At 37.0% G+C, this 12078-nt stretch overlaps 1 protein-coding gene across 2 annotated transcripts in view; it reads left to right on the forward strand.

The window, feature by feature from the left end:
* kuz (zinc-dependent metalloprotease kuz) overlaps positions 1 to 12078 on the forward strand; it is a 78583-nt gene that overhangs the window by 55436 nt on the left and 11069 nt on the right. For both annotated transcript variants that reach the window (XM_069055728.1, XM_069055729.1), the window contains exons 4-6: positions 219 to 413; positions 6244 to 6578; positions 7443 to 7607. In XM_069055728.1, the coding sequence (XP_068911829.1) occupies positions 219 to 413; positions 6244 to 6578; positions 7443 to 7607 (695 nt within the window). The remainder of the gene's footprint in view (positions 1 to 218; positions 414 to 6243; positions 6579 to 7442; positions 7608 to 12078) is intronic.

The raw sequence follows: 12078 nt of genomic DNA on the forward strand, positions 1-12078 counted from the left end.
GCATCGGTGGTAGTTTTTCTTCTATCTGGTATTGATTAATGTGTTTTGTGTGCAATATTCGGAACAATCCAGAATTAAGCAATTTATTATTAATTCGGGGGAGTTGTAATAAAACCGTTCTCTCCCGAACTCCCATTATTTATATTCCGGACGTAAACAATGATTCCGTTGATAAATCAAGTCCTGACGGAATCGAAATAATTAAAACGTTTGTGCAGGTGAACCGGAGAGTTCGGTGTTCGGTTCGTTAATTGATGGAGTCTTCGAAGGGAAGATCGTATCACCGAAGGGCTCCTACTTCGTGGAGAAGGCTCATCACTACTTCCCCCGCACCACACATCCCAACAGTACATTCCATTCGGTCATTTACCACGAGGATCACGTACAGGATCCGTACGAGCATGTGAGAGAGGGTGAGTTTGCTTACTTCAGGTTTTGTTTGTGTCAGGAGGCCCAGATGGAAATAATAAGATTTGGCAGTTTTCCGGTGCGCGACAGGATCGATCCGGGGCCTGTCTCAGATGTCTCCAATTAGGAGGAAGGATTGAATTAAAATACTTTCGAGGGAGTCTTGTCATTTTTCCCCCCGGAGATTAAACACAGTTTCCGTTTTAATGGCGCTAATCGGAGTTTTCCTTTTGCGAGGCTGCGACCGCACCGCAAATCGATCCCGCGCCCAGCGGTAGATCAAAATCTGCATCCTGCTCCAGGATGTGTCCTTGGGGGATAAAAAAAAAAACAATACAACTTGTAGTGATATTTCGGCTAATTAGATCTTTGGATATTGTGGCAGCCATTTCAAAAACGTTATTTTCACAAAAACGTCTTTTAAAATTGTTTCGTACCTGTCGTTATGGGAATTTTGGAAAATTGGAACGTTGACTGACCACTGTTACAACAGCAATGTGTAATTTCAAAAATATTCTGAAATATTATATGACTTCATATAGGTGAAACCAAGCTTCATCACTAAAAAAATTTAAGATCTTTTTATTAAATGGTGTTTTAACCATCTGAATGGAAAGAAGGCTTTTCCTTCGTCGATTTATGGTCGAAGGTACGGTTTAAAAAAAATCATAGTCTGGAGAAAAGCACGTTTAAATTTTTTTTCATACCATCATAATGAGGATTTTTTTTTACAGTGCTATAAATGCGTCATTTTGGAGATTTCCAGATGGGGTTTAATAGACACTTTTTCCAAACGTTATTCTTTAAGAAGAAAACGATTAGCAAAAAATGGATTTTTTCAATTTTATAGACAAGTGTATCGTTCTCAAAAAAAAAAAAACAATTGAAAATCATCGTGTGGTTTCTTCTTGTGGCTTCTCTAAGTCATTGTAAGATTCTGAATTCACATTGCCAGGTAGAAGAAACCAAGCTTCGTCACTAAAAAATATAAGGTCTTGTCATTACATTATTTTTTTCTATTACCTTAATAGAAGGAAAGCATTTCTTTCGTCGATTTATGGTGGAAAGTATTTTAAAGGACATAGTTTTGGGGGAAACGGACCATTTTAATGAGAAATTTTCTCTTTCCAATTCTGGGCTAGAATACCCCTTTATGTCCATCGATTCGTTAATTATGATCGGGCAACTTTTGTTCTTTGAGATTAGGGAAAACCGGAGTCTCCGCTTTTCCGGGCGAAAAATTCACGCTTAATTGAGATCCGCGCCGAGCAGATAGCCAATTAAGTAAAATCAAGTTAAAAGTGTGCGAGTTGAAGTGAAAATCTTATTTTAATGTAAATTTTGCCGGCATCAGATTCATCGCCGTCTTAATTTTTCTCCAAATTATTAATTGTTTCGTTTTAATTAATGAAATTTCGAGCGAACGACAAAAAAACTTTACGAAAGATGAATCCTGCAGGTAATGTCGTTTCGTCACATTCGTAAAATAATCGTAGCGCACCGGCTTTTGATTTATTAATGGCAAAATAGCATGCATCGGATTAAACTCGGCCGTGTTTTACGTTCGCTCTTTGCTTTTGAGTAAATAACTGAATTTCGCTTGAAAGCTCGCAGAATGCAGCAAATAATAGTTTAATAATGCAACAGTAGCACAAAGTGTTTACCATTGTTTGGATTTACGAGAGGAGAATTCGCTCGCTAGACGTGATGATTTCGTTTTTAGGGTCGTTTTGTGAAATTTATGCACAAACTTGCTGCACCCGTTCGGTACTAATCAAATATTTGTTTGGCGTGCCCCAAATCGGGCAAACTTACTGTCCGAGATGGTCAAAGATCCACGAACTGTTTAAAAATAAGATCTTCGAACAGAACGACAAAGTTTGGGTCAGAAGAGCAGAAGGAGCGAGAAAAGTGTGTCCGGCGGGAAACTGTTTCAAAGAGACGAAATTTTGAAAGTGGCAAAAGAGAAATTGTAGATCAGGAAATATTATCGCTTTTAGAAATTTTTGGGGCAAAATAGTAGATTATATCATTAAGAGTAGAAGTGAGTCTTTTTGTGCTGAGCCCAAAGATTGAAGATCGAGGCAAAGTTGAGGTCGCCAACTGGGCGATAAGTATTATACATATTCTGCAATACCCATTAAAAATAATTATTAAGTTTCCGGTTAAGTTTAACGTGTTCTGTCATGATTAAATCAGCAAAATTAACAACGTCTTGTGACTCATTCATCTGCTACGCAAACCTGCAGCGTTCTCCTCAGATCAATGTAGCATTTACTAACTATTCATTGTTTTGTTCGTTTTTATTATATTTGAGATGCTGAATCATTCTCCAGGAATGATTTCTTTACGACACAGTGAAACAGTGAAGCTTTAATGTCCTTTTAACACATGAAATTCTTCAGTTCTGATTGATTCTACATTGATCGTGATTTATTAATTCGATTGAAATAATCACGAAACAGTTTTTGTGTTTGTTTTTTGTATGTACATCATTTCGAAACATCATCTTTTGTGAGTCACTTGATGACCCAGAAAAAAGTTCTTTGTCCACCGTAATACGCTCGCTTATTAACGTTATCTCGCCGTTTATAAATATTTATAAAGTGCACAACCATATTATTGCAGAAACTTGTCATTGTTTGTTTCATTTTTTAACGTGTTGTAGTCATGAATATGAATTCGTGTCAGTTCACTGGAGTAACTAGCAGCAAAAAAAAATCCAAAAAAAAAGAAAAACTCAATATTTTTATTCGTGTGAAGTTGTTTTGCTTTCTTTTCGTTTGAAATTTTACATTTTTAGTTACTGTTAATGCATCGGGGAGGTGCATTTTGCTAAGCTGAAAAGAAAGGTGGAATTCAGGCGTAGTTTTTTATCCTCTTAACAGAAATAATGAACGTGGCGCAAATGGATTCGTTGTTCTCCCCTGTCATAACAATGGGGTAATAAATTTGCTGTGAATAATTTCGTAAAAATGCTGTTTATTAAAATTAAAATGAAATTAGTTTCTGTTGAATCAATACAATTTCAGATAAATTAATGATGTTGAAATATTTAAAACAGTTTTAAATGAAACTAACAATTTTGTGGATTTTAATTAAACTTTCGTAATTTTTTTTTTCAAATTGTTTCGTCGCGAAATGCTGGATTTTGTTTCGCAACATAACAACATTCGGACAATGTTTGGAATTTTGTTTGGTTCATAGTGCAGATCGTTACAGTGCTAAAAATGGAATGTTCCATACAGTGGCGATCCCTCCGAGGAGGCAACGGAGGCAGTGCCTCCTCAAATAAAATGAAATAAAAATAAAATAAATGCAGGTTTTTATAACGTACTAATACTTTTATGAGGGTTGGAACGTTTGGGACAGTCCATTGCTGTCAACCGTCAAGGTTCAGAAATGGGCCGTATTTAAACATTTCTTACTGCGGTCCAGATTTGATAACCCTCCACGCAGTTAATTTTGGAGTTTCAGTCACTTCTGCAGTTTTTTAAAGGCTGTGGTTCATCATAGGTTTTTAATTTGTTGTCTATATTCAAAATAAACTTTTTTGCCTCCTAGGTAGACCTAGTAGGGCCCGGGAAATCCACTAATCCATTTATTATCGAAATAGTCAAAATTGCTAGTACCTACATATTGCAAAATTTCGAAAACGGGCCATCAAGCTATAAACGTTCGGAGCGTGCCGAAGCGATCGAAATCGGGTAGTATTTACGACATCTTAACGAAAACCCATAAACCATGGTACGAAAACCCATAAACCATGGTAAGAGGCAATCGGCTTATTTTCTAATGAGTTCCAAATATCGTTTCCTACTACTATACTAGGCAAAATAGAGCTAAATTGGAAAAAAATATTGAAAGAAATATTTTGAATGATCGCGTTTTTCTACGTAAATAGCAATTCTTCTGAAAATTCCCGTTAGGCCACCTCCCGTGAAAGACCCGTCTATCGACAACAATACATTTCCATATGAAAGTTTACATGACACCCACTGAAATTGGAGTTGCTCGCACTTATTTCGCTTTTGATGCCGTTCAATAACCTTTCAGCTCATCATTTTAACACCGCAGGTTGAATCACAAAAATAAATAGACAGCGGACAAACCACATCATCCATTATGTGCGCCACAACTGCAATCTTCATTTCGATTTTAATTGTAATTTTGACATGAAAAAACTAATTATCGCGTCGTTCTGCAAAACGTAATTTTGCAACGTAAAATGTTTACAAAAAAATTCGCTCAAAGAGATTTTTTTCACCGTTCGTGAATCGCAACGAAGCGCAATAACAATTTCAGTTTATAAACAAAATTACATCAATTTAAATTTAATATTTAATCAAATAGCTTTTTGTTGGTTGTTTGTTTCGCATATTTATGAGGTCGTTTTTGTACACATTCCGGCAGGTTGTATACAAAACTGTTGATGTTTTAATATTGTCTGATGTTGTTTGTGTTTACGTGTTTTATTATTAAATTTTCAATTTTCCGATGGGTTTGGGTTTGGTGAACTATCTGGCCACACAGAGACAAAGCTTAAATTTTTTTGTTCACACTCTAAGAAATAGTACCTTGGCAGTCAATACAAGACCAGAAGAACAATTCGAGTTGGTCGAGTAAGAGGAAAAAAGTTTGACCAGCTATGTCACCAGATTTAGGACCCATTCAAAACGCATGGGGTCTAGTAGTAGAAACGTCGTTTGACGTATGCGAAACAGCTAAGAAGGGAGTTTCATAAAAAAAGTTATAAGAAGCGTGGATGAATTATTTACTAGGGTAGTTTATAGATGAAGCTTTTTCAGGTGGTGAGTATTGATTGGTCCTTAGATGTCCCGTCATAATCATCATTTAGGCTTATGCACTTGGTACATAATTTATGGAGTAATTCTAAACCTCTTGAAGACGTTTTACTAGCTTTGTCATTTATGGACCAATCAGAAACTTGATTCAAATAAAAGGGGCGGAGCTTGCGTGACAACATGACAAGGGTGGATGAATTTTGAACGCACTGTACCACGTAACAGACGAGTTAGGAATCGAAATGCCCAATCAATAGAGCGCTAAATTAAAAATGACAACTGGAAGACCAGACATTCCAGCAATGTTTAGTTTCGTCGGGAACAACAACAGCTTTTGTTGTTTTTACATTTCCCCGACATTTTGTGGACAAAGCACACGTTTTTCACTCGGTAACAGTTGTGTTACCTGTTCTGTATTAAAATCGTCCATTCGGCAAGATACCAATCGGGAAGTGTCCATTGTTTCCTGTAATATCTTCGGATCCAGTTCGATAAGTTTCGTGTAGCTGAGTGATTCGTAAAATCCATTTATATTTTGTGTGTTTTGTATGTAAATTCGGTGTAAATTAATTAACACCTTCCAGTTTCCGCACAACACGTCGATTTGGCGAAAATCTTGTTTTTCAGTCGGCGAGTCCAGTCACTTCTCGACCTAGAAAAGAATTCTTTGTCCACCGCAACACACTTATCATGTTATCTCGCATAAATAAATATAAAATGCACCATTGCAAAAAGTCGACGTTGTTTGTTCCATTTCCATCTTGTTCCAGTCATGAATATGAATTCGGGTCGGTTCGAGGACTTTTTGTTGTCCGAGCGGTCGAGACAACGAGTAGTTATTTTTATTTACATTAGCGTACGGTAGGGGTATTTTCAGGCACGAGGCGACGCCGAGTGCCTGATTAGTTGGAGCGTGCAACCGCACTCCTCCAGAAATGTACAACATCCGTCGGTAAATCGCAGCTACCTTAACCTAAATTGCAGTTAGGACAGTCGAAAATGCATTTTCCGCAAGTGTAATTTGTTTCAGGTCACTCCGCAGGTTGCGGCATCGACGACGATGTCATCCAGTGGATGGACCGCATCCAGAACTCCGGCGTCGACGACGAACCGCTTCCGTCTCCGTCGCCGCCTCCATCCAAAGACAAATACAGAAAGCACAAGAAATTCGATAATAACTCGAAAATTCAATTCAAGCCCGTCGAGAATCAGGAGGACAACCTCAGTAAATATTCGAGGGAGGCGAACGACGAACACGCCCGACGCAAGAGGGCGACTCGAAGAGACGAAAACAAGAACACTTGTTCGCTGTACATCCAGACGGATCCGCTTATCTGGAGGCACATACGAGAAGGTTTTCCTGAGGTAAAGTTTTAATGATGTTTGAAATGCATAATAATGTACTAGTTAAGATCGGATTGAGTTACTCTCGCGCCAAAGCCCAACTTGAATCGGAGTCGAGGGAATTGTTGCAATACAAAATTCTGTGGGGCTTTCAAGACTTGGAAGCTCACAACTTGATAATTCGATAAGTTGTTGAAAAAAATATACGGCGATTGTACAGACATACATTTCGAGAGATGAAACCAAGATTCATCAGTGAAAAATTATAATTTAGTTTTTTAAAATCACTCGGTATAAAGCTTCATTGACTGACCCCCCCCCTAAAGATTTTATACAAGGAAGGGAAAAAAGAAAATTCTATTTCTCTCTACTACAAACGATTGGGTTATTGAAAATTAATTACGATATTGAAACACCGGACCCTAATCGTTAAAAGCCCCACAGGATTAACATGTCTGTCTACTGTAATGAGCTTCGAGATTTTCAACAGCTTCCCGCGCGCTCCCACATCGCGCTCGCTTCCGCACACCCTTTTTCTTTCGTCACGTTTGAAAGACGATTTCCGGTCGCGTTTGTAAACAATTCGGGGGCGATTTAACCGCTTGTGGAATAATTTTTGGTCGGGTTATGTCGCACCAGACCAATTACCGGATTACCGTTCTGTTCAAACATCGAATTAATTTAGTTATGTGGGTTCACCAGCCGCACATTTACCTATACGTGGGGCCGCTTCCGCAACTTAATTTATTGAAGCGATAAATTTCCGTTTTGGAAGCGTCAGCTTATCTGTTTCGTTTCGACGACGACACCACCACCACGTCCAAATTAATTAACTCCACGTGGATCTGTCGACTCACATACATTTTTTTTTTATTGTGATTGCAGCACGCCGACCCCAGGAAGGAGAACGACGTCAACGAGAAGACCCGAGAAGAAATCTTGTCGTTGATCGCACATCACGTCACTGCCGTTAATTACATTTATCGCGATACCAAGTTCGACGGTAGAAGCGAACATCGCAATATTAAATTCGAAGTACAAAGGATCAAGGTAAATGCGGGATGGGGTGGTGGGGATTTTTATTGGAAAAATGTGCAGTGGATGACGTTTTGGAGTGATTGTGGAAGATGTATTGAGTGAGGTGTAGAAGTTGGAATGGTAACGAGGTTTTCCACGAAAAACCTTCTGGTTTTGTGGGAAACAGTACAGTTGGGAAACTGAACTGTAACAATGAGATTGCGTTTGATTCGGATTGAGGATTTTTTTTGTCAAGGTTCGTTTTAAAATACTTCGGGACATTTTTGTTTTCGTGCGGCGGAACGATCAAACAATGAAAGGAAGAAAAAAAATTGTTTTTAAGCAAAATTTATACAATAGCATAACAAGTCTGACATTGACACTTTCGATTTCGGATTGTTCATTCATTTTCTACCGGTTACGAAGTGTCGGTGACGTATTACATGAGTCTTCAATTGGATCAAGATCTGGGGAATTCGGTGGTGATACACTTTTTTAGACATTGACGTGCACCTCGTCCAGAATAGTTTTTATTGGTCCACTTTTATTCTATTTTGGTCCAGTAGCAGTGGTGGCAACATCTGCAACAAGTGGAACGTATCACACTGACAACTGAAGAATTTCTTCTGTCAGTTGCAATTTAGAAATTATGTTTTTTTGGTAGTACATGCGAGTAGTTTTTTTTAAGATTTCCATTGCAACGTTACAGGTTACTACACAATTTATTACAGCTGTTTTTAAAGATTAAATAGTCATTAGAGGAAAAAAATCCCTACAGAATTTTTCTACCAGTTTGTAAATTAATGAGGACCAATGAAGATGCGTGATTTTTCTTGTCTAATTCGATTCGTTACACTTCTTGGGGATGGCCAAATCAAAAGATGCAAATGAATGGAGATATTAATGCAATAAAAAAGATTGTGCAAAAAAGTTGATGACCAATTTTTGCCTGATAATTTTTTTCATATTCTAAAGCATTTTGGTCGTTACAAATTAGCGTTACAAAAGGGAAAAAAAGATTCTTTTATGTAGTAATTTTCATTTGCTATTTTTTGTACAGAAAAAGATGTTTTAACCAATAATACGTATTGAAAGAAGGCAAAATAACCCAACTTGCCTTATACAAATGTTAATGGTTTCCAAAAGAATCAAGGGAATCATTTTGTTTGGGAACCGCTGAAAATTTTCAAATTTGGCGCGCAGTTGACGTACGACCAACCTAAAATGTCAAGTTTTTTGTCATTCGAGGTTATGAATGATTTTTTTCGTATTTTTTTTTTTTTGAGTTTTGAGCCTGTAATTGTGAGTAAAAGTATAAAATGAAACATCAAAGAAGTTGTTCAAAATGCTTGCCATCGTTTGCAATCCAAGCTTCAGCACGACGTGTCCAAGAAAGCCAAACTCGATTCAGAATGTCGTTGTTTTGACGAATTTCCTGAGCTGCGTTTTGAATTCGCAAACTGAGAAACTCCCAGGTGATGTGCAAGACGCCGAGTAGTAACTGGTTCTCAATTTCGTGAAGAATTTCTTCTTCTGCAACTAAAATACGATCTTATCGGTAGCGACCAAGATCGCGCTTATTTATTTCGAAACGCCCGAAATCGCCAAGATGCTGCACAACGTTTACAAAGGCTGGTGCATTGGGAAGTATCCTGAATGAAGCTCTGAATGTCATAGATTAAAGACCAAATCGGTTTTCTCCTAGTTCGTGACAGGGTGTAAAAAAATCGTGATTTAAATAAAAAAATCAAAAAAATCGATTTTCTTGATTTAAATCGGATTTTTTTGATTTAAATCGGATTTTTTTGATTAAATTCAAATTATTTGCTAATATAAGACATTTGCCTCAATTAACGCTATAATAATACAGATAAACTGGTTGGACATCTACACGCCAGGTGCTAGTACATTAGGTAGGTAATTAGATACACATAAATTAAATACTGCATTAAGCAATTTTTATCAAGAGAACAAAAAAATAATGAAAACAAAAAGCGAATTCAACAATCAAATTAGTAAATTGCCAACCGTAATCGATATCCCTGTATACAATAATTTACAGTTCTCGTCAAAATAATAGGCGTCGTTATGATCGTGGGTGGCATTCGAACTTTTTCTTCATTCTTTGTTGTATTGTTGAATGGTTCAGGCCTCAAAGTCAAAGTACAGCAGATCGAAATGTCGGGGCGAAAAGGCGACGAAATTTGGCAGTACTTCCTAAAGAAAATTGTCCCAGGAAAATCAGGAAGCAGGGCAATTTGTAAAGTATGTAAACATGAATTACAAGGACTAGTGGCTCGTTTAAAAAAACATCGGGAAAAGTGTAAGGGTGTCATAGACAATACTATTGTGACCGTAGACGACGTCGGCAAAGATACTTATAGCGACGATAATAAAAATATAAATAATCCAGGTAAGAGTGCTGTTTTATTATTTTATTTAATGATCTCCTCAATATCACTCGTCATAATATATTATGATTTTAAACTCTAATCGATGTGTAATTTCAACTCAACAGAGTTCGAGTCCTCAATGCATTCCGTATCTGAACTTGCAGAAGAAAACTCCAGCAAAGGGAACACGTCTGGAACAGTCACATTGTCCACTTGCACCAAACGTGCGTCCACATCAAATGCATCAACTTGTTCAAGTTCGAATAGTAACAAAAAGAAAGGCATTGAATATACAAGTGGAAGCATTTCCAGTTTTGTTGTCAGAACACCTCAAAAACTGAAGCACGATTTAGATAAACAAATTGCGAAGGCGATATACCAAACAAACAGCAGTTTTCGATGTCTGGAAAAAAGTGAAGTTTCAAAAGCAATTGAAATGCTCCGACCTGGTTATGTTCCACCTACCCCGTACGCCATTGGCAACCCGCTTTTACAAGAAATATATGAAGAAGAAAAACATGAATGCTTCAAAAACTTATCCAATGCTTGCGTATGTATGTCAATAGACGGTTGGTCAAACATTCACAACGAACCAGTCGTATGTGCAACGGTTACCACAGAAAAGGGCGAAGTTTATTTGTACGAGACTATTGATACGTCAGGGCATCCACATACTGCAGAGTACTTATCAGAAATTGTTGGAAACTTAATTACTTCATGTGCACACGAGTATAACTGCACAGTAACGAGCTTTGTAACAGACAATGCGGCTAACATGAATAAAATGCGAGAAGAAATAAAGAATGAAGATAACTCCAATATTATTACATATGGGTGTTCCGCTCATATGATGAATCTTCTAGCACATGATTTGCAAGTCAGCGAAGTAAAAAGCCATATAGTCCAGATAATTAAGTATTTTAGAAATAATCATTTTGCTAACGCAAAGTATAAACAAGAAGGTTGCAAAGCATTAATTTTGCCCAGTGATGTCAGATGGAACACTATGGCAGATTGTTTGGAAATTTACCTTAAAGAATGGCCGAAACTGGTAAAAATTTGTGAGGAAAATAAGGATAAAATTGATTCAATCATTTACGGAAAAATAATGAATATGGTCATCAAACAAGCTGCTGAGGAATATCAAAAATTCTGAAACCTGTAGCTGTGGCTCTGGACAAATTACAGAAGAACCTAACCTTCATCTCTGATGCGGTGGAAATTTGGAAAGAACTAGAGGATAAATTGATGGAAGCGGAAGTTAATTTAAGCAAAATGCAGCTGTTTGAGAAAAGATATGAAAGGGCCATGACACCAGCTCATTTCCTGGCGTTTATTATAGATCCTCGGGAAAAAAAGTATAACCTGACATCAGAAGAAACTAGTTCTGCACTGGAGTTTGCAAATGCAATGTATGGGGGCACAGGATTTTTACCACTTATAATTAAATTCCAAAATAAGTCAGCGCCGTTTAGAAGTCTGATGTTTTCGCAGGAAATGACTTCAAATATTAGTCCAGTCGAATGGTGGATCTCCCACAAGGATCTATTTGGAAATAACAAAGATGAAGTTGTTAAAATTGCTAAACAACTTCTTGGCGCTGTGGCATCATCTGCATCTGTAGAAAGAATATTTTCATCATTTGGACTTATTCATTCAAAATTACGGAACAGACTGGGAACAGAGAAGGCGGGTAAATTGGTGTTTTTATTTAAACATTATAATAATAAATGTAACATCTTGTTTGATGAATAAATTTTGCATTAGGTGTTATTGATTGTTATTAATAACTAACCAAGCTGAATTTTTTGATTTAAATCACATGATTAAAATAAAAAAATCAGATGATTTAAATCACGATTTAAATCTTGATTTAAATCAAGTTGATTTAAATCTTCGCACCCTGGTTCGTGAAACACATTTGTGATTTAAATTGAGGTTAAGATTGAGGTTCTTGTCAAAGTGACTCAATTTTGAATTAAATGACAACAGAAAAGTCTACTATGTTTTTTTTGACCCATTTTTTCATCAAATTCAGTCGCTCCCAAACGTTTTTTGAAAAACGTTTAGCCCCTTTTTCTTGAAAAATATCACATTTGTATAAGGCATTG

The sequence above is a fragment of the Tenebrio molitor genome, chromosome 8 (assembly GCF_963966145.1).
Source record: "Tenebrio molitor chromosome 8, icTenMoli1.1, whole genome shotgun sequence".
Lineage (NCBI taxonomy): Eukaryota > Metazoa > Arthropoda > Insecta > Coleoptera > Tenebrionidae > Tenebrio > Tenebrio molitor.